Raw genomic sequence first — 20,468 nt, forward strand, 5'->3', positions numbered from 1 at the left:
GTCAAATAGCCTAAATGTAACTTTGCTTTCCATTTATTACTTGAAGCACACTTAGATACCACAGCAAAAACTACTTGCCTATAACTAAAGTTTAGACATTATTAAAGATAAGTGAACAGTCAGTAATAAAAAAAGAACTAATACACTAATTACAAGCATAGATAAATAGAAAATGACAAAGTTACAAATAAAGGTCTAACAGTAGTATTCTGGTACAGAAATGTAATGTGCAAATGAGATGTATGCAAACATTGTTTTATTATTATACCTGAAAATAAATAGCAGTTGAATATAATAACTCTGTTGTTCATTTTAACCTTAAATATTTGACTAATGTACCAATTAATGATAGAGATCCCAGTGTAGTTTACAGCATTAGCTTTTTTCATTAAGAAAATAAAATTATCTGTATCACCAGATGTCATTCTGAAAATCGGTATCGGCAAAAAAATGTAGTATTCGTGCATCTCTAAGCAAGTCAAAGACTTCATTCATGGAGGAAAAGCAATCTTCGCATGTTTGAATGACAGAGAACGGGTTTTTCCCCACCATCTCCGCTGGTTGATTCTGGCTGGGCAACTCTTAAATACTTTAATGGTGCTTAGACCTGCAGGATACGCCTAATATTATAAATAATGTTACGTCCCCATTTTAGTCTAGGAATGGAGGAACATGTAATTGAATAATAATGGTGTGATGTGTGAAGGCAGCAAAGTTCAATTCCCAACCCCAGTGCTTTTACAAAGACCAAAATCAACTCAATATCAAAGACAGGTTCTTTTATTTTACCAATGTGGGAGGATTCCAAGGCTTCAAGAGGGGACAAGGCCAAAACAACAAACATAAACCGTCTAACTAGTAGGGAGAAACTAACTCGGCTGCAAAAGAAAAGAAAAAAGTACTATAAAAGTACCTAACTAGCTTAAACAGGAGAAAACAAGATCAAAATGGAATTGCACCCACCTCTCTACTAATCCCTTCCCAAAGAATTAACAATATAAAGAACAATAAAACAAAGGTAAATACAAACAAATAGTAACTTAAAAGGTAAACAAAAAAGGTTTTCTTGTTGTAGGGACCAATTACAAGAGTGTTAACACAATAACACTGAAGAGAAACTCAGGGCTTTTTTTTACACTGGCCAGTGGGCACATTTGCTGATGTCCGAGTCTGAGCAGGATTGTTCCAGCGTTGGTCTAGTTTCACACTCAACTTGATTCTGTCAAACCCTGGTGCATTTGCATTCATCTGCATCATCACAAACATGAAATGTAATATATATATATATTTTTTTTATTAATTTGGTGATTATGCGCAGCTGAGTAAACAACACTTGGGTTTACTGTATGTGCTTTGCATTAAGGCGGCTTTCTGCTGCTTGCGAATGCGAACAGACTCTTTTATGGAGACAGTGGATTGCCATTCATTTGCCGCCCTGATTGCACTTGCTATGCACGAATACACTGCAGGCTCACACTGGCTCATATCCAAGGTAAATCAGCAACACTATCATCCCATATATGTGTTTTATTGAACTAAATACATAAATCGGCTAAAACATATGTGCAGGTTACTTTACTTCCTGAACAAGTGTGGAACCTGTGTTGCTTTCACATACATGCGAATCGCACCACAGTTCGAGTGCAACCGAACTCAGACCACCTCCTTCAGGTAGTCTGGGGTTCGGTACCCCAGTGCGCACCCGGGTCCACATGACCGCTTTCACATGACCAATTTTTCATGCAAACCGTTCTGAACTAAACTGCCAGTGTAAAAATGCCCTCAGTCAACAACAAGGTATAATCATAAAACAGAATTAATTATTTAAAGTGAACATAAAATGGACTGTGCAACCCATATTGCTTTTGAAATTTAATTTAATTTAATTTTTATATTTAATTTTTAGCCTTTGCTTTGCCTGCAGACCTGAAATGAGATGGTCAAGTTTAACCTTTTGCATGTCAGCAGAGGTTTGTTCAGCTCTGTAAGAACTTTGAGTTAAAGTTTAAGTGTTAAAATGCTTGTCTCAGGTTAATGTGCAAAATGGCACATGAGTGGTGCAAAAATGACACACTTTCAGGTTAAACTTTAAGCAATGCAGAGACAAAAGCAGTTGAAATTCTTCATATGTTGGATTGAAAATGGAGCTGCAGATTTAACCTGAAGATCCAGTGTGGTTGACGTGTGGTTGACGTATGTTGGTGTTTGTACAGGTGGTCTGCATGTGTGTTCATGGGTCGTCTAGTAACGGTGGCCCCTTGTATTTCTGGCCTGAGGAGTGGGCTTTTCAGCACTCACACTATCCTCATGTTTTAAATGTTTACTTTGGTGTGTTTTGGTATGTTCTGTTTCATGTCTCTGATGACTGTATAGGAGAACGGGGCCACAGGAAGAAATGATGTCATCTCTAAACTGCACCGTGACACTACAGCAGTTTCACTGGAGCCTCTGGTGGCAGGTGTCATTTCCTGTCTGTGCGTGCTTTGAGATAGACAGTGTGTTTTTCCTTAAATAGAAGTTTTATATTTGAAGTGCCCTATACTGGGAAATAGGGTGTTGATATGGTGAAATATAACGGACACGCACAGGAGTTCATCATATGTCTGCTCTTGTCCCATGATGCAACGCAGTGTTTCCTGCAGAGTTCAGCAGAATAGTCACATGTTGAATATGTTATAGCAGGGTAACCCTTTATTTTACAGTGTCATTGTTACATATGTTACATGTAGCCTACTTACCACAGTGATAACAATAAATTATGCAGAATTACATGGTAAATACATGTTGTTAATTATTATTACTCAGTACTTATATATTTACACTGTAACAAATAACAATGACTCCTTAAACTAAAGTGTAACCCAGAGTAGTTGAATTGATTCAAACTTTGAGTCTTTTTGACTGATTCATTCAAAGAACCGACTCTGAATCGCCTGCATGTTTTCTTTTGCCAACAGTAATTTTTTTTATTTTTTTATTTTTATAAATAATTAATGGTCCCACTTAATATTAGGTGTCTTTAACTATATTGTACTTGCATAAAAATAAATTGTTAGGTGCAATGTACTTTTTGTGTTCATGGTCGCTCACTAACGTTAACCTAGAAGATAAATGTGCGCATATCCAAGTGTTTGTGTGGACTGGAGTGTGGAAGCAGAGAACCAGGGTATGGGCATTTTTAACAAGGTTTTTTTCTATTACTGATAGGTCTCAAAAACAAGTACTCAGTGGCGGGGCGTGTCCGTCGTGGCGATAACTTAAATATTTGAATTAAAACGGTGTTCTGAAAATTAATCAAAATATGGCTAGTAAAAATAACACTGCTAGATTATCAATAATGCATCAATAAAAAAAGAAAGAAAAGAACTCTTCAATTTGAATTTCAGATTTATTTGTATAGCGCTTTTCACAATACATCGTTTTAAAGCAGCTGTAAATGCATGTGTCTACATTACAATTTAGAGTGATCTGTTGTCAGACGTGACTGTCTAAGTAATGTCCATATCTCAGTACAGAAATGTACAGTTCTAAGATAATACAAATCATGTAGTTAGCTAACATCATGTATTAATTTTAGGAAAAAATTGAACTAATTAAATTAATTATTACAAGTTGTGAACAATGATTACAATATATAGAAAATTTTGCATTGGTGTATGTTGGTTCAGAGTTGGCGTCCCTGGCAGCAGTTGGAGTCATCTCTTCACAGGTGTTGGGTCACCAGTCTTCGTAAGAGGCTGGATCCAAACTGGAGCTGGCGTGTAGTCTCTAGTTACCTCAGGATGGGCATCCCGAGAAGCAAATGGTAAATAATTAGCGTAGCTGCTGTTCATAACATTTTGAGCAAAGATAATCATTTGTGCATTTGATCAATTGACAATTGATTGATTTGACAATTCTAGTTGCATTTTTCATCAATTAATTTCTTAAATTATCCGTTGACTATGTTCTGGCCTGTTATCTATTGGTGATTTTTTTTTTTTTGCCGAACTTACTTGCCGACCCCTGAGGATGAAGTAACAGTACATTCCTTCTAAATGCAAATTGTATTCTAAGAAATTCTGTGTACAGGTTTTTGGTGCTATATGTAATATCTCAGTCTTATCTGAATTTAATAGAAGAAAACTACTGGTCATCCAATGTTTTATATATTTAACACACTCTGTCATCTTGGATAAATTACAGATTTCATCTGGTCTTGATGAAAAACAGCTGAGTATCATCGGCAGTTGAAACTAATTCCACGTTTTCTTATAATATTACCAAGTGGCAGCATGCAGTATATTGAAAATAACAGAGGGCCTAACACAGGTCCTTGTGGCACTCCATTACTTACCGGCTTTATCTTAGATTTTTTCCCGTTTAAATAGACAAAATGGTTAATTTTAAACCACCTTAATGCCTGTCCCAATGCCAGTGTAATTTTGTAGTTGATCTAATGTTATGATCTATAGTGTTGAATGCAGCACTAAGATCAAGTAAAACTAGTATTCAGATACAGCCTTGGTCAAAAGCCAGAAGAAAGTCATTTGTATAATCCTGACTGAAATTTTTCATAGATATAGTTATTTTGCAGGAAGGAGCACAATTAAGCGGACAACTTTTTCTAGTGTTTTAGACATAAATGGAAGATTTGAAATGGGTCTGTAATTTGCCTATTCATTTAGATCTAGTTGTGGTTTCTGAATGGGAGGCTTAATAACTGCCAGCTTGAACGGTCTTGGGACATCTTAAAGGAATAGCTGCATGAGGTGAAGCTGAAGAATGAATGAACACCAGTAAACTGAAGCCCGGTAAACTATGACATACCCTGTATGAGATTAATCACAACATAAGCGTAACATTACAACTTGTATCTGCTCAAACGGATGCAAATGCAAGTGGTCTTGGAAGTTACATGCTAGCCAGAAAATGTTATGTTGCCGCCGGACATTGCCATTTGAGTTGAGGCTGGAGAGTGAATGAACACCAAACTGAAGCGCTTTGTTAGCAAGTTAATAAACTCAACCAAACACATCCTATATGAGATTATTCAGAGATATACAACATAAAATTAATATCACAACATCTGCACGTGAATGCGCACGTGAACTTGACCGTGCTTGTCTAAATATGTAACTCCCGATGTGGATGCGCTCAATATTAACTGTAAAATACTGTAACTGTATTTTCAAAAAGTGATTTCAGGCATCACTGCGCACTTTCAAGTTCAAAGTTTTAGTTAAGTCTCTTACGGTGCTCACCATTTGAAAACGAAAGTAAAATGCACACGGCCGCACCTGCATTCATGTCCAGTGGCGTGGAGCAGAGCGAGCAATTTCAATTAATTCCAATGGAAGTTGTGCAAGCGTAAAGCTTAACTTCCATAGTAATAAACTGAAAATGCTTGCACTGCTCCGCGCCCGTGGACCCGAATTAGCGGCAATTCGGGCCCAGCAATTGCTTGAATGGTGGGTTCATTATTATTCTTAGTGAAAAACACATCTAACCATTTGCAGGTTCCCTATTAGCATTGGGTTTAAATGCAAAATATTGCCAAATTACATTTCGCTTTGAAACCAAATTTTCCGTCTTGTCAGTCAGCTCGCCTCACTCTCGTCACGTGATAAATTAAATCTGACTTCTGCTGCTAGACTGTGCTGCGACTCTCATTCAGATCACGCTGAATTGAGCGGACATGTTCAGTTTTTAATTGTAGTGTCTGTTCTCTAACTGAACTAAATGAGTTTTATTACTATAGAAAATCAATCTTTTCAACCACACAGTATTGTTGTTTCTTCGTTTTTACAGAATTATTACAGAATTACTGGGATAAAAGTTTATTGTTCATATATAAACACGAATAAAACGCGTATAAATCTCCGATCGTGATCAAAATAGACGCCTTTTGTGATTAATGATTCAAATTACGATTGCATTGATTTACATCATTACACCACTAGATGGTAACAAGTGACTGTTAAAAAATTATTTTTCAATTAATTATTCATCCAGCAAAGAAACAAGTATTTATAAGTGAGTCATTGAATCATTCATACAAACCGATTTAAAAAAAAAAATTCATTCAAATTAATTAAACTTTTTAAATAGACTGCAGCAATTAACATTTTGTCAGAACCTCTGGTAAATTACATGTTACTTTGTTTAGGTCTCTGTTCAGAATCATAATCTCTATTTGAAAAAAAAAAAAAAAAGTGATTCTCAAATGATCCAGAATCGGGCAGCTCTCATTCAAACGAACGAACGGACTCTGAAATCAGGTGTGCACCAAAAGTGCTTGCATGAAAGCACACTCATTGTACTGGTACTCGCAAGTCATGACATGTTGCAAAACTGACCTACTGGTGCAGTATTTATATGACTTAAATGCCAATTAAAAAATGCATTAAAATTAATGTTATGTTCACATTGTTAGTTATATCTGATAGAGTACTATAGAGTCAAGTGAGAGAACAGATGCACTTAGAGAAGTCCATAAGATTTCACATTGTGCAATGTGCAGTAAGGGTAGAGAACTTTTTGGGAGTTGAAGGCAGGGCAGGAGAGAGAGTGAAAATGGAGAGGAGGGGGAGAGGTGTGGCCGTTGGACATTCCGACTGCTTTTCCGGTAAGGGTTTCCAGCGAGACCATGCCTGGTATGTCGGTCACAACAGACCTGGTCTTGCTTCAAATCACTTTACAAGCGCAGCAGTGCAGTAACCGCCGGCCGTCACCTCAGTCTGCATGTGCAGAAACAAATCTATGGCTCTGGTGGTCTCAACATCTGCTTAATTATTTTAAATGCATTTCCGTTCATTATACGCTGCATTCCTTCAGGACAGGACATCATCCAGATGCCCAAAAAAGGTGAACTGTGTTCTGGGTAACAAAGGCAGTTAAATTTTTTTATTTTTTTATTTATGACTTCGGCTACATCAGCAGAAGTGAATGTTCTTTTATTATCTACTGACTTTTATGACTTATCAATCTTAAGATTTCTTCAGGCTGGAAGTTCTGCCTAGCCATTTAACTTCCTGTCCTTGAAGTATGCCTGTAGCTAATTCCACTCAGAGCTTAAATAAGAGATATCACTCGATAGCGTTTGTTTGCCCATGTCTTCTCACACAGATAGACATTTCCAAAGCAGTAACCAGATGGGATTAGTTTTCTGAATTGTTAAATTGTGTTTAGCTACAATTAATTATATAAAATGCCTGTCATTTCATGTACCAATTCTGATTGTGTATAAATATATATATATATATATATATATATATATATATATATATATATATATATATATATATATATATCGGATGGGATGCTAGGAGCAAATTAACCACATCTGTTAAGCTACCCCTGAAAATTGGCCAAATGGCCAAATCAATAATGAAAGTTCATCAGGTAGAAAGCAACAATTTTAGCTTTAGGTTGACAAAGGTCAAAATAAATAAGAAGCATTGTGAAAATGGGTGGAATCAATCATGAATAGAAATTTCTGAAAATCTTGTAAGAAATTTCTAAGAAAAACAGACATGTTCATTTTCCATGAATATTATTTGCATGGAGGCCATTATTTTATTGTTTCACTCAAAGTGTTTGTGTTTCTGTTTCAGGACTCCATGAATGCCCTGGTTTTAGATCTGGACTCTCCGGCCTTACGTAAAAATAAGAACATTGAGACCTTCTTGAACAGATGTGAGTATCTGCTTTTAAGAGACCTCAGATTTTCTCTGATTGTTGTTCTGTGTTATTCTGTGGGTAAAGGAAATACTTAATGGTGGCATCATGTTTTACAATGAGGCTGCTTCCTGCTACAACGTCAACAGCATTTATATGAATTGAAATGTTTTGAGTGGCTCTTCCTAATCTAAATCCCTCACTTTAAAACACAGAAGCTCATCACATAAATAATTAACTGTCAACACATACTAGAGCTGCACGATTCGAGATAAATTGAGGATGGAGATCACGAATCTCCCACAATTCTGAACAGACAACAAAACGTGTAATTTAGGTTCTGACAAAATGTTAATTGCTGCCGTCCATTTAAAATGTTTAATTTGAATGAATTATTTAAAAAAAAAATCGGTTTAAATGAATGATTCAATGACTTTAATATTCAGTTTGTTGTCATAAGTGATCTTTGATATTTGTTTGAATTCAGTGCCTGTGCGAACGCATCTGTGTCTGTTTGCTCTATTTATGCGCTGTTAAACTTTTCACTAATTATCACATTCTGTCCCGATTTTGTTCTTGACTATGCTTGTTGTCATGGAGACCATAGGGCTGTACGAATGTTATAATGTGTGGTTTGGATGAGAGAGTGTGACTCAACAGTCCTCTCATCCAGACCGTGTACCCTCTCTACTGGCCTTTGATAACTGTCATTCCTGATGTTGATGTCCTCAATATTTTAATGAATAACTACTAAACTTTACAATACTGAAAATGTGTGTGAGGGTATTTTTGTTGGGCATTGTTTAGTAGTGGTAGAACATTCTGGGTTTTTCAGTTGCCAATGGCTGTATCTAGAAACCATTATGGCCATAGGCCGATGATAATTCAAATGTGTTTGTATATAAGATAATATAAAAATAGCAAATGAGATGTAGGCCTACAGTTCACAGAATTTACTCATAAATATTTGGAAACACTTCAGGTACTTAGTACAGTAGTAACTATCATTACCATTTACAGACCTGACAGATCACCAGAAAACAAATTCTAGTTCTTCAATCATGACATGACCAAGGAAATGTGATTTTGATGTGTTCTGTGTACAGATGAGAAGGTCATGGGCCAAACAAGAGAGCTGCAGATGAAGCCAGAGGATTTTGACCGAGTGAAGGTGATCGGTAGAGGAGCATTCGGAGAAGTCCAGTTGGTGAGTGTGTTTGTGTGAGAGAATTTCAGGATAATATGTATGTGCATTCAAAAGTGTTGATATTAAATCAAAATTGACCTGATTTACTTTGTTAGTGTTTTGTTAGTTGTCTTGTGGTGAACAATTCATCCGTGCAAGTTGATTCACACACCAAAAAAACATTTTTTTTTTTTTTTTTTTGTAATCTTGTATTTTGGCCTCTGGAATGGCCTTCCTTCTCTGATGACGTCAGTTTGAACATCCTCTCCAATGGTCTGCTGTGAGCTTTGACAGCGAGCTGAATTGAACGCCCACTTTTCTAGATCCAATCAGTTCTTAGCGGGGAAAAAACACGCCATTGCCTGTATTTTTCTCCTTCAATATTCCGTTTTACTAAGAAAAAACGTCACAACACTGAAGTCGGTCACAACTTCCGGTTCACGGTGGTTCTTCCGGTTCTCTTTAAGAGAACTTACAAGAATAAATATGTTAAATGTTGTAAAAGCTGCAGTCCGTTTTGGGGTTAAAATTTATCCAAAATAATTTTTGGATAATGTTTTTAATTCCAGTGGTACTGGTGGATTTCTGCGGGAAATTCGAGCATGTCTTTGCGTCATTACGTCACATCTGTACACATAAAGAAGGAGTTTCGGCTAGTAGGCTATATTGCGTGTGAGGATGCTGGAGGTGGAGATTTAGAGCCTTTTCTCACAGCACTTGATATAATTAAACTTATCAATTTGATGGCGGATCTAGAAAGGTTCAAACGACAATCACCAGTGACAACTAGAGATTCACCCGTTGTAAAACGCAAAAGACTTCGGACTTCAGAGTGGCTTCAGAAAAAAAGAGACTGCAACCAGGCCCATTCAAATACAAGGATAAATATCGGAAGGGCATTAAATGTAGTCACGCAATGTTCTCAAATCGTTAATGTTAATGTTAACAACATCAGCAAAGTATAATTTGCACAGTTTGACGTGATACGATAAGCGATCGTTAGATTTAATCAGAGCGATTTACTGCAATGCTTTTTTTCACTGCAGCTTTAAATTGAACAGTTTTACCTAATTTTACATTCCAACTGTATCTTTCTCTTCTGTCTGATGTCATAATTCTTTAGCTAGTTTGAGTAAATTAGTGCTAAGGCTATTTATTTATAGATCAGACCTAGATGGGACTTTTAACGGAAGTAAAACAGGGTCCCCGCTGGTCCTTTAAAAGAACTTAAATTCAGTTTGAACAAATTTAAGGACATAAAAATCTTAAATTTCTTAAATGGGACAAGAAAATTCTTAATTATCATTTCAAGAGGTCTTAAATGTGGTTTGAAAAACTTACTTTGATTAATAAACTTCAAAAGGCTATGATTTAATTAAATGTTCAAATTAAATGCATGTCTCTGTTGTGCTTTCTACAGGCTCATGGTTTGCATTTTCATTCAGCTCACAGCAAAATCGACCTGTATTTTTATGCAGCATAGACAGTGTTGATAACTGGTGGATCAAAAAGAAGCAAATGTGCATTCTGAAAATCTACACGAACACACACACACACACACACACACACAGTATACAGTGTGTGTGTGTATATACATGCATAGAATTGTTTAAAGGGCTGTTTTATCATTTTATAAAACTTTTTGTTTTTGTCCAAACCTGTTCTTGAACTATAAAGTTATTTAAATTGTGGCTTTTACAGTCATTTTATGGTTTAGGATATCATATTACCATAAACATTGTCCTCCTATGCATACATTATTAATTTTATTTGTGCAGGTCTTAAAAGCCTTAAATTTGATTATAAAAAGTAAACCCTGCAGATACCCTGGTAAAATACATTAGAGAGTCTTTATATGATGTAATTAAATGATCAAAACTCAGCAATTGTATAAAAGCACACATAAGTTATACTGTTAAATCAATCTGTGGCATTAATAGAACATTATATGCTCCTGTATCCATCACATTTTGAAAGCACAATATACATATTAAGGCAAATATGAGCAGGTTTGAATGGTTAACTAGACATATACACTCACCGGCCACTTTATTAGGTACACCTGTCCAACTGCTCGTTAACACTTAATTTCTAAGCAGCCAATCACATGGCGGCAACTCAGTGCATTTAGGCATGTAGACATGGTCAAGACAATCTCCTGCAGTTCAAACCGAGCATCAGTATGGGGAAGAAAGTTGATTTGAGTGACTTTGAACGTGGCATGATTGTTGGTGCCAGAAGGGCTGGTCTGAGTATTTCAGAAACTGCTAATCTACTGGGATTTTCACGCACAACCATCTCTAGGGTTTACAGAGAATGGTCCGAAAAAGAAAAAACATCCAGTGAGCGGCAGTTCTGTGGGCGGAAATGCCTTGTTGATGCCAGAGGTCAGAGGAGAATGGCCAGACTGGTTCGAGCTGATAGAAGGGCAACAGTGACTGAAATAACCACTCGTTACAACCGAGGTATGCAGCAAAGCATTTGTGAAGCCACAACACGCACAACCTTGAGGCGGATGGGCTACAACAGCAGAAGACTCCACCGGGTACCACTCATCTCCACTACAAATAGGAAAAAGAGGCTACAATTTGCAAGAGCTCACCAAAATTGAACAGTTGAAGACTGGAAAAATGTTGCCTGGTCTGATGAGTCTCGATTTCTGTTGAGACATTCAGATGTTAGAGTCAGAATTTGGCATAAACAGAATGAGAACATGGAACCATCATGCCTTGTTACCACTGTGCAGGCTGGTGGTGGTGGTGTAATGGTGTGGGGGATGTTTTCCTGGCACACTTTAGGCCCCTTAGTGCCAATTGGGCATCGTTTAAATGCCACGGCCTACCTGAGCATTGTTTCTGACCATGTCCATCCCTTTATGGCCACCATGTACCCATCCTCTGATGGCTACTTCCACCATGTCACAAAGCTCTAATCATTTCAAATTGGTTTCTTGAACATGACAATGAGTTCACTGTACTAAAATGGCCTCCACAGTCACCAGATCTCAACCCCATAGAGCATCTTTGGGATGTGGTGGAACAGGAGATTCGCATCATGGATGTGCAGCCGACAAATCTGCGGCAACTGTGTGATGCCATCATGTCAATATGGACCAAACTCCCTGAGGAATGCTTCCAGCACCTTGTTGAATCTATGCCACGAAGAATTGAGGCAGTTCTGAAGGCAAAAGGGGGTCCAACCCGTTACTAGCATGGGGTACCTAATAAAGTGGCCGGTGAGTGTAAATTGCAATTATTTAATCTATTAGCTGCCACACTTTAAATAAATGTAGTGTGTAATTGTCTGTATGAATGTGTTAAGTGTGAACAGTTATACCAAATGCTGCAAGCAGTTCTGTGTCCTTCCTGTTAAGTGTTAAATGACCCCATGTAATTGTATATTTACATGTCAGATGTATCAACACAGAGACCATGTGTAGTTTTGTATTGTGTCGTCACTCTGGGTGTGTGTTTTGTGAAAGTCAGGGGAGAGATGCAGTGGGGATGAGTCTGAACAAGCCTGCAGACACAAACAACATGATTACCCAGTATTCTCCTCTGTCAGTTGTCTGACAGGGGCTGTGTGGGTGCACTGAACCTAAAGCACAACAACAGAGGGTGCTTTAAAATGTGGCCGTCTGTGTCGAAGGCAAAACAGCCTCTCACAGAGTGTTCATTGGTGGTATTTTTAAATCGTTTTGGGAGCGATGCACAAGATCTGACAGAAATTGCAAATGTTGGTCCATGAGTGTGTTAGTAATGAATTAGCCTAAGTCTCACAGAAGGTATGTGATGTGTTTTTTGTTATGATGTGTTTGTGTAGGTTAGGCATAAGGCCTCTCAGAAGGTGTACGCAATGAAGGTGCTCAGTAAGTTTGAAATGATCAAACGCTCAGATTCTGCCTTCTTCTGGGAGGAACGTGACATCATGGCATTTGCCGACAGCCCATGGGTCGTACAGGTATTATGTGCTGACATCTAGTTTTTTTTCTCCTCACAAACGTGTGCGCCTTAAATGTGCAGCAGGGATTTTTCATATACAAATACTCTCTATGGTTTGATATGCGTAAAACGAATGTGCTCTTTCCAAACATTAAATATCACATGACTATCCAATATGTGTGTACACTACCATTCTAAAGTTTGGAGTCTGTAAGATTTTATTTTATACTTTAATTCAGTAAGGACACATTCAATTGTTTAAAAGTGACAGTAAAGTCTTTTGCATTGTTATAAAGAAGCCTAGAAAATACATTGCGGTCTCCACAAAAATATTAAACCACAACTGTTTTAAACATTGATAATAATAATAAATGTTTATTGAGCACCAAATCAGCATATTAGAAATATTTCAGAAAGAAATCATGTAATATAAAGAGAATTCATACATAAATTGTAATAATATCCCCAATATTACCTTTTTCACAGTATTTCTAATCAAATAAAAGCAGCCATGGTGAACATGAGGCTTCTTTCAAAAACATTTTTTAAAAAAATGTTTACCGACCCAAAACAGTAGTCTTTTTTTTCTTTTCTTTTTACTGATTTCTTAAGATTATCATGATCATATTTAAATAATGAAACAGGATGCTTTGTTTTTCAGCAAATTTAAAAGCATTATTTAAGAGTCAGTCAGTCATTCTGATTTTAAGCTTTTATTTAACAACTATTTTGTTTCACTCGAGTGTTGCTGTTTTTTAATTAGCTAGCTGCTCAAGTTAAAATGTTAAAAGTTAAATTATGTGCTATCTTTATTGGACCAGAAATATCATGCCAGTGCATCTCTAGCTTGAGCACATACACAATGTCGGACTACAGAGATAAATAAACATATATTTTCTTTTTTCCTCTTTTCTCGATTCTTTCTCATCTTCTCCTCAGCTGTGCTGTGCTTTCCAGGATGACCGTTCTCTCTACATGGTAATGGAATACATGCCAGGAGGAGATCTAGTCAATCTCACCAGCACATACGACGTTCCAGAGAAGTGGGCAAAGTTCTACACTGCCGAGGTTGTGTTGGCTTTGGACGCTATTCATTCCATGGGCTTTATTCACCGAGACGTCAAACCAGACAACATGCTGCTGGACCGCAACGGACACCTCAAACTTGCCGACTTTGGGACCTGCATGAAAATGGATGGGGTGAGGGGTCAACCAGTTATTACAATACAAAAATGTTTTGTAGGCTGTTCACAGGCTCTGTGAAAACTGCAGGCTCTCTCTGGTCAACTTCTGACCAAGCATTTCACCCTGAGCGCAGGGATTTCTAGCTCACTCCTGGATGTAATTGCATGATAAATACCTTGAGCACATGCCAGTTCTTGTCCAAACTCAAGGGACCAAAGAAAAACTGAGCCTTCCTCTCATTCCTTTATCTCTGAATGAGGAAGACCTCAGGTGGTTTCAGAGGTCATACTGGAGCTAAAAAGCTGTTTTACTTTAAAAATACTCCGTTTATGTTGATTAAAGATTAAAGGAATCGTTCACCCAAAAATGAAAATTCTGTGATTAATTACTTTGACATTGATGTTTCAAAAAGTTCATAAAGCGATCGTAAATCTAATGCATATGAATTGAGCGAATTAGTCAACATTTTCTGAAGAGACTATCGCTTTAAATCAGTGGTTCTCAACCTTTTTTGGGCCAGCGCCCCCTATCCAATATCCAGGTCCCCGACCGCCCCCCACCCCCAAACTAATGAGCGAGCAGGAACGAGTAACAGATGAAATAAGTACAAAATTGTCATTTATTAATACAATCGAACTATACTCCACAGCGATTAATCCAAAAAACAAGCTATAAACTGCATTGAATAGCAATAGCAGTGTTTCTCACAGGATTTTTGGTAAATCTGTGGTGGGTGAACCTCTGGCCTTTTAGGGGGGTTCGGGGGGCAAGCCCCCCGTAAGAAAAATGTGTGCATTTTAATGTTAAATGCATCAATCTGGTGCACTTTGAGAGTTCAAAATTAAAAGCTCCAACCCATATTCAGTGTGCAAATTAAACAAAGAAAAATTCAAACCTCTTTTAGTTGTGTTTGTCTACATTACACTACTACATAATAATAGTTATATTATATTAATCCCATGACATAAATAGCCATATATTATAAAACAAATGCACTGAAAAATAAAGGACAGTCATTAAAGCGGTAATGTTTGCACGTAGGTTTTATTAGCATTTAGGAGAGTATTGCAAGAAGCTGCTTACATTAACCTTACTTAAAAATAAATATACAATCATGATTTTTCATGAAAAATTATGTTAAAATTGTAGGCCTAAAATACCTTGGTATCAGGTATAATTAATACAATTACAATTAATTTGGTTTGTCGTGATTAATTTGTTTTCATAATCAGTAAAAAGAAAAATCTTCTAACAAGAATAAACACACGAACAATTCAATTATTATTGTATTATTAATTGTTTTTATATCTTGAAACTAACGTTACCCAAGCAGCGTTTCGCTCTCAGATGTGATGGCGGAATGAATAGCCTACATTACCAAAATGTGATTGCAGAATATATTTAAATATTAATATAATATAAAAATTATCCATCAAATTGTCATTTTCAAATTGAGTTAACAATAATGCCTGACCAGTAAATTACTTGGTGAACAAAGAAAACATTTTGGCATTAGGCATTGGAATTAGTTAATGCCTAAAAAATTTAAAGTTTTACCTTATAAATAGAATTTGGTTTAATTTTGAAATTCGTCGCCGGAGTAAATGGGAACATGATTTATTGAAAATATTTGAAAAAATAGAAGTGTTTCAATACTTAAGTCAATACTTTTTAATGGCATGTCAACTTTCCATTCCTCCGCTGCGTGACTCTAGCCAGCGCTGGATTGTTGTCGGCGCGAAACACATGTTTGAGCGCGTGAATGCAGATTCTAGCCAGCGCTGGATTCTAGTCAGAGCGCTGGTCTATAACTGGAAAAATAATATAGTCGTTGCAAAAGTAACGATACATAGCTTAGGCTACATGTACATTAAACTGGAAGAAGAATCACAACAAGCGTGTCGGTGAGAACACTCATTTAAACAGCATTCACACCCGAACTTGACTGCACATTATATTTTTGACATTATTGAAACTGCTTTCAATCGTAATGCAATAGAAATGAACACAAAAAACCTGCTAGTATACTGACGGTGGACTTGCGGTCAGGAGTAGGCTAGAACGGCCGCGGACGAATGATTTTCTTTTTTTTATTTGAGCGCTGCTGACGTTTTCTTTCACGCGCACCATAGGCGTGCGCGCACACACAATATGACATCACAATCTACGCATATGTTTTACAACATAATTTAACATATATGGTCCTAACACTTTTTTAATAGCCCACTTAAAGTGTTTATTACAAATAAATTACTAAATGCTTAAAATGAATCACAGTAAATGAACACAAATTTCCGTTACTCGTGAACGCCCCCCATTAACACCTGAACGCCCCCCTTTCAAGACTCTTGCGTCTAACGCCCCCCGTTGTTCTCTGAACGCCCCCTGGGGGGCGGTACCGCCCCCGTTGAGAACCACTACTTTAAATGATGAACAGATTGAATTTAGGCGTTTATTCACATATTAACATTGATCAGTGAACATAAACAGAAGCTCAACCAAACCTGCTTGACGTGCGAGAACAAACCTCTTGCGGAAGCTCGTAACACAAGAATGAACCTCATTGGTTCTCACACGTCAAGCTAACATGCTTGAGCTTCCGTTTACCAGAAACTGATGTGTGCGTTGATGAATGTTTATATGTGAATAAAAGCCTAAATTTAATCTGTTCTTCATATAAAGCGGCCGAGTCTCTTCACTAAACCATACTAAACGGCTCAATTCATATGGATTAGTTTTACGATCTCTTTATGAACTTTTTGAAGCATCAAAGTGTCATTTGTGTAGCTGTCAATGGAGGGACCGAAAGCTAAGAGCGCGCAGCTCTTAAAGGGGCCATACCTTATTTCCACTCGTTACAGCGTCCATCCTACTGAACAGGTACCAGTGTACAGGGGGAGGGGATCCGGCCGTGAGTGCGAGCCATCTCTGCGTGAGTGCTATTCACGACAGTACAAGTGCTCCACAGCGACTCTAGGGGTCGCTGTTTGACAAAAACGGAATTCTTACTGAGTGCTGCTTTAAATCATCCTTGAAAGTTTGCTGAGCCCTCAGAACCACTGTCCTAAACTACCACCACATCAAATACAAAAGTAGCCTTAAATGTGCAGAACATTATAATTATATGAGTTATAATAAACTTTGCTAGGATACATTTGAAATCATAGTCTGCTGAGATCTCTACTGTATATTATCAGTGGATTTTGATATATTTGCTGTATTAAGTCTTAAGTTTGCTGTATTTGTTATTCACCTTTAGTGTTTTCAAGTTGTTGTTTTTTTGTCTTTTACATATGAACCACATTACATGTAACTACATTACACATTAGCTATTCATTCAACAACAGCTATTCATTCAACAACAATGACCTCTGAGATGGTAGATACTTCATAGCTACTGTGTCTGCAGGGGCACTGAACTCAAAGTAGATAGGCCTAGAATAGAATGTTATGAAATACATCAAATGTTATATAACATACCAGTATATGAAATTCACTTCAAGGACATGTTGTTTGTCTCACTTTTTACATATTTGAGCCATTTCTGTCGCTTTTATTGCTCATTCAAGGCACTGACGTTTGCCTACAGAACAACCACTGGCACTGCTCCCTCTTACCTAAACTCATTACTTCAGACTTATGTGCCATCCAGAAACCTGCGCTCTGCTAGCGAATGTCGTCTTGTGGTACCATCTCAAAGAGGCACAAAATCTCTTTCTCGGACCTTTACCATGGCTGTTCCCTGTTGGTGGAATGATCTGCCTAACTCAACCAGAGCTTCTGAGTCAGTAGCCACTTTCAAGAAACTGCTGAAGACATATCTTTTTCGGCAGCACTTGATTCAGAATTAACGCTTTCTCTTCTATTCTATTCTATAAAAAAAAAAAAAAAAAAAAAAAAAAAACTGCACTAAAATTAAACTGAGAGGGGTTAAAGCACTTACGTATTGTTGTCCTACTGTTAGTTTAACTGCTTCTATTGTTCTCATTTGTAAGTCGCTTTGGATAAAAGCGTCTGCTAAATGAATAAATGTAAATGTAATGTAGCACCCCCCCAATATTCCTGGTTGAATTCTGCCCCTGCCCATGAGTGCCAAAGCTGGACATACTGTTTGTGTGATATTACAGTGCCATCTACAGTACAGAAACAGTACTACACCCTCACCTTTTTTTTTAAAATTCACTCAGGTTCAGTGTAAACACTATTATACATTGTTTATATTGCTGTGTAGAGTTTATATATATCTATATCTATCTATATATATATATATATATATATATATATATATAGATATATATATAGATATAGATATATAGATAGATGGCATCCTTTAACCCATAGATTGGTTGATTGATTATAGACGGGGATGGTTCATTGTGACACTGCGGTTGGAACCCCTGATTACATCTCGCCAGAGGTTCTCAAGTCTCAGGGAGGGGACGGATACTACGGACGCGAGTGTGACTGGTGGTCGGTGGGAGTATTTATCTATGAGATGTTGGTTGGTGAGTCAGGAATTTGTGTGTTTGTCTAAATGATACATCTGTTGTATTGGTTTATTAAATTAGATAAATGTGTGTGTGTGTGTGTGCGTAGGTGATACACCCTTCTATGCCGATTCTTTGGTGGGGACCTACAGTAAGATTATGGACCATAAGAACTCTCTTAACTTCCCTGATGACGTTGATATCTCTCAAGAAGCCAAAAACATCATCTGTGCCTTCCTAACTGACAGGTGACCTTTTACATGCACAGATGTAAAATACATGTTGTTCTCTGGTCTATGTGGATATGGATGTTCAACTGGCAGGGTTCTGTCTTCTTTTGTGTTTGTGGATGTTTGAATTTGGTAGGGAGATTCGCCTGGGCCGAAATGGCGTAGAAGAAATTAAAAGAAATCCTTTCTTTAGAAACGACCAGTGGACCTTCAGCACCATTAGAGAGAGTGAGTAAAACCCCTGCTTTCCCCACTTTACCACAGATTTTAGAATTCAAATACATGTCATACACATTTCACACTACACTGACATAGAAAAGGTAATAAAAATGAAAAAGTTCCATAACTATAATAGCTGTGCTCATTACACATTCGTATTTCTAGTGTTACCAAAATGAAACCAAAACAAGCCTGTAAGCGGGATGTTAATTTTTGAGCAATGTTAGCTTCATCTCTACTCACACATAGAACCGTTTTTCCCCCCGTTCTCTCCCCAGCTGCAGCCCCTGTGGTTCCAGAGCTGAGCAGTGACATAGACACCAGTAATTTTGATGAGATAGAGGAGGATAAAGGAGAAGTGGAGACCTTTCCTACACCCAAAGCCTTTGTTGGCAATCAGCTTCCGTTCGTAGGGTTCACCTACTTTAAAGAAGACCAGTAAGAGATTTCTGTTTTTGTCAATTCTGTACACTAAACTATTTCTTGGTATTGGATCTCCACTTGATTTTCTGAAGCAAAACCAGTTAATAATAACTGTCACAGATAATCTGGTGTGTTTTTGTGCAGGTTGTTGAATGCCGTTAACAGTTCAGCAATGAAAAATGATCTCCCAGTATCTAAGAGAGAGGTACGACACGGACACATTCCTACCTTCGTCAGCTTATTTTAATTTAACTGCTTTATGCTCTTTAGAGACTGGATTTACCTCATACAGTTGACTCTGGTTAGAGACTTCATATTAGACTTGGAAAAAACCTGAAGCTTTTTGGAGGCAGGACTAAACTGATTAGTGCTTCTTGTGACTTTGGTTGTAACTAATCTTTTCATTTTTTTTTTTTTACCCACAGGACAATTTAGCAGTAAGTGTTCAGTCTCTCTGCATAATACACAGCTTATTAGGTAATTTATTATTTTAAGAGACTGATGACATATTAAATAAAGATCGCTTTATTTTCCACTCAGCTCCAGAAGAAACTTCATTCTCTAGAAGAGCAGCTCAATATTGAAATGCAGGCCAAAGATGAGCTGGAGCAAAAATTCAGAAGCAACTGCAGCCGCCTAGAAAAGATCACCAAAGAGCTCGATGAAGAGGTGAGTGGGTGTCTCATCTGGAACTTCAGCAAAGTTGTGTGTAGGAATATACAGTGATCTTACTGCATCAATCACGACATACATGTAGTTCTCTGGTCCAAATGGATATGGATGTTCAACTGCCAGGGTTTAGTCTATTTGACAATGTTTTTTTTGTGTGTTTGTGGATGTTTACATTTACATTACATTGGTGCTTTGCACATGTGTTTATAGATAAATGGCAGAAAAGTGTTGGAGACGTCTCTGAGACAGCTGGAGAGAGAGAAAGCTCTCCTGCAGCACAAGAGCGTAGAGAGTCACCGCAGAGCGGAGAGTGAAGCCGACCGCAAACGCTGCCTGGAGAATGAAGTGAACAGTCTGAGGGATCAGCTGGATGAAATGAAGAAGAAAAACCAGAACTCGCACATCTCCAATGAGAAGAACATCCATTTGCAGAAACAGGTTTGTGGGTTTGAGGACAGCCTATTAC

General features: G+C 37.5%; 1 protein-coding gene across 4 annotated transcripts in view; it reads left to right on the plus strand.

Annotated features, from left to right (window-relative positions):
* Window positions 1-20,468, plus strand: part of rock2a (rho-associated, coiled-coil containing protein kinase 2a) — a 58,169-nt gene that overhangs the window by 20,963 nt on the left and 16,738 nt on the right. For all 4 annotated transcript variants that reach the window (XM_056238658.1, XM_056238661.1, XM_056238660.1 and 1 more), the window contains exons 2-13: window positions 7,596-7,677; window positions 8,766-8,866; window positions 12,668-12,805; window positions 13,726-13,986; window positions 18,332-18,476; window positions 18,568-18,706; window positions 18,825-18,916; window positions 19,186-19,345; window positions 19,475-19,535; window positions 19,756-19,767; window positions 19,871-19,999; window positions 20,213-20,440. In XM_056238658.1, the coding sequence (XP_056094633.1) occupies window positions 7,596-7,677; window positions 8,766-8,866; window positions 12,668-12,805; window positions 13,726-13,986; window positions 18,332-18,476; window positions 18,568-18,706; window positions 18,825-18,916; window positions 19,186-19,345; window positions 19,475-19,535; window positions 19,756-19,767; window positions 19,871-19,999; window positions 20,213-20,440 (1,548 nt within the window). The remainder of the gene's footprint in view (window positions 1-7,595; window positions 7,678-8,765; window positions 8,867-12,667; window positions 12,806-13,725; window positions 13,987-18,331; window positions 18,477-18,567; window positions 18,707-18,824; window positions 18,917-19,185; window positions 19,346-19,474; window positions 19,536-19,755; window positions 19,768-19,870; window positions 20,000-20,212; window positions 20,441-20,468) is intronic.

Source organism: Rhinichthys klamathensis, unplaced genomic scaffold (genome assembly GCF_029890125.1).
Source record: "Rhinichthys klamathensis goyatoka isolate OS25496 unplaced genomic scaffold, OSU_Roscu_1.1 h1tg000529l_1, whole genome shotgun sequence".
In the NCBI taxonomy this organism is placed as follows: domain Eukaryota; kingdom Metazoa; phylum Chordata; class Actinopteri; order Cypriniformes; family Leuciscidae; genus Rhinichthys; species Rhinichthys klamathensis.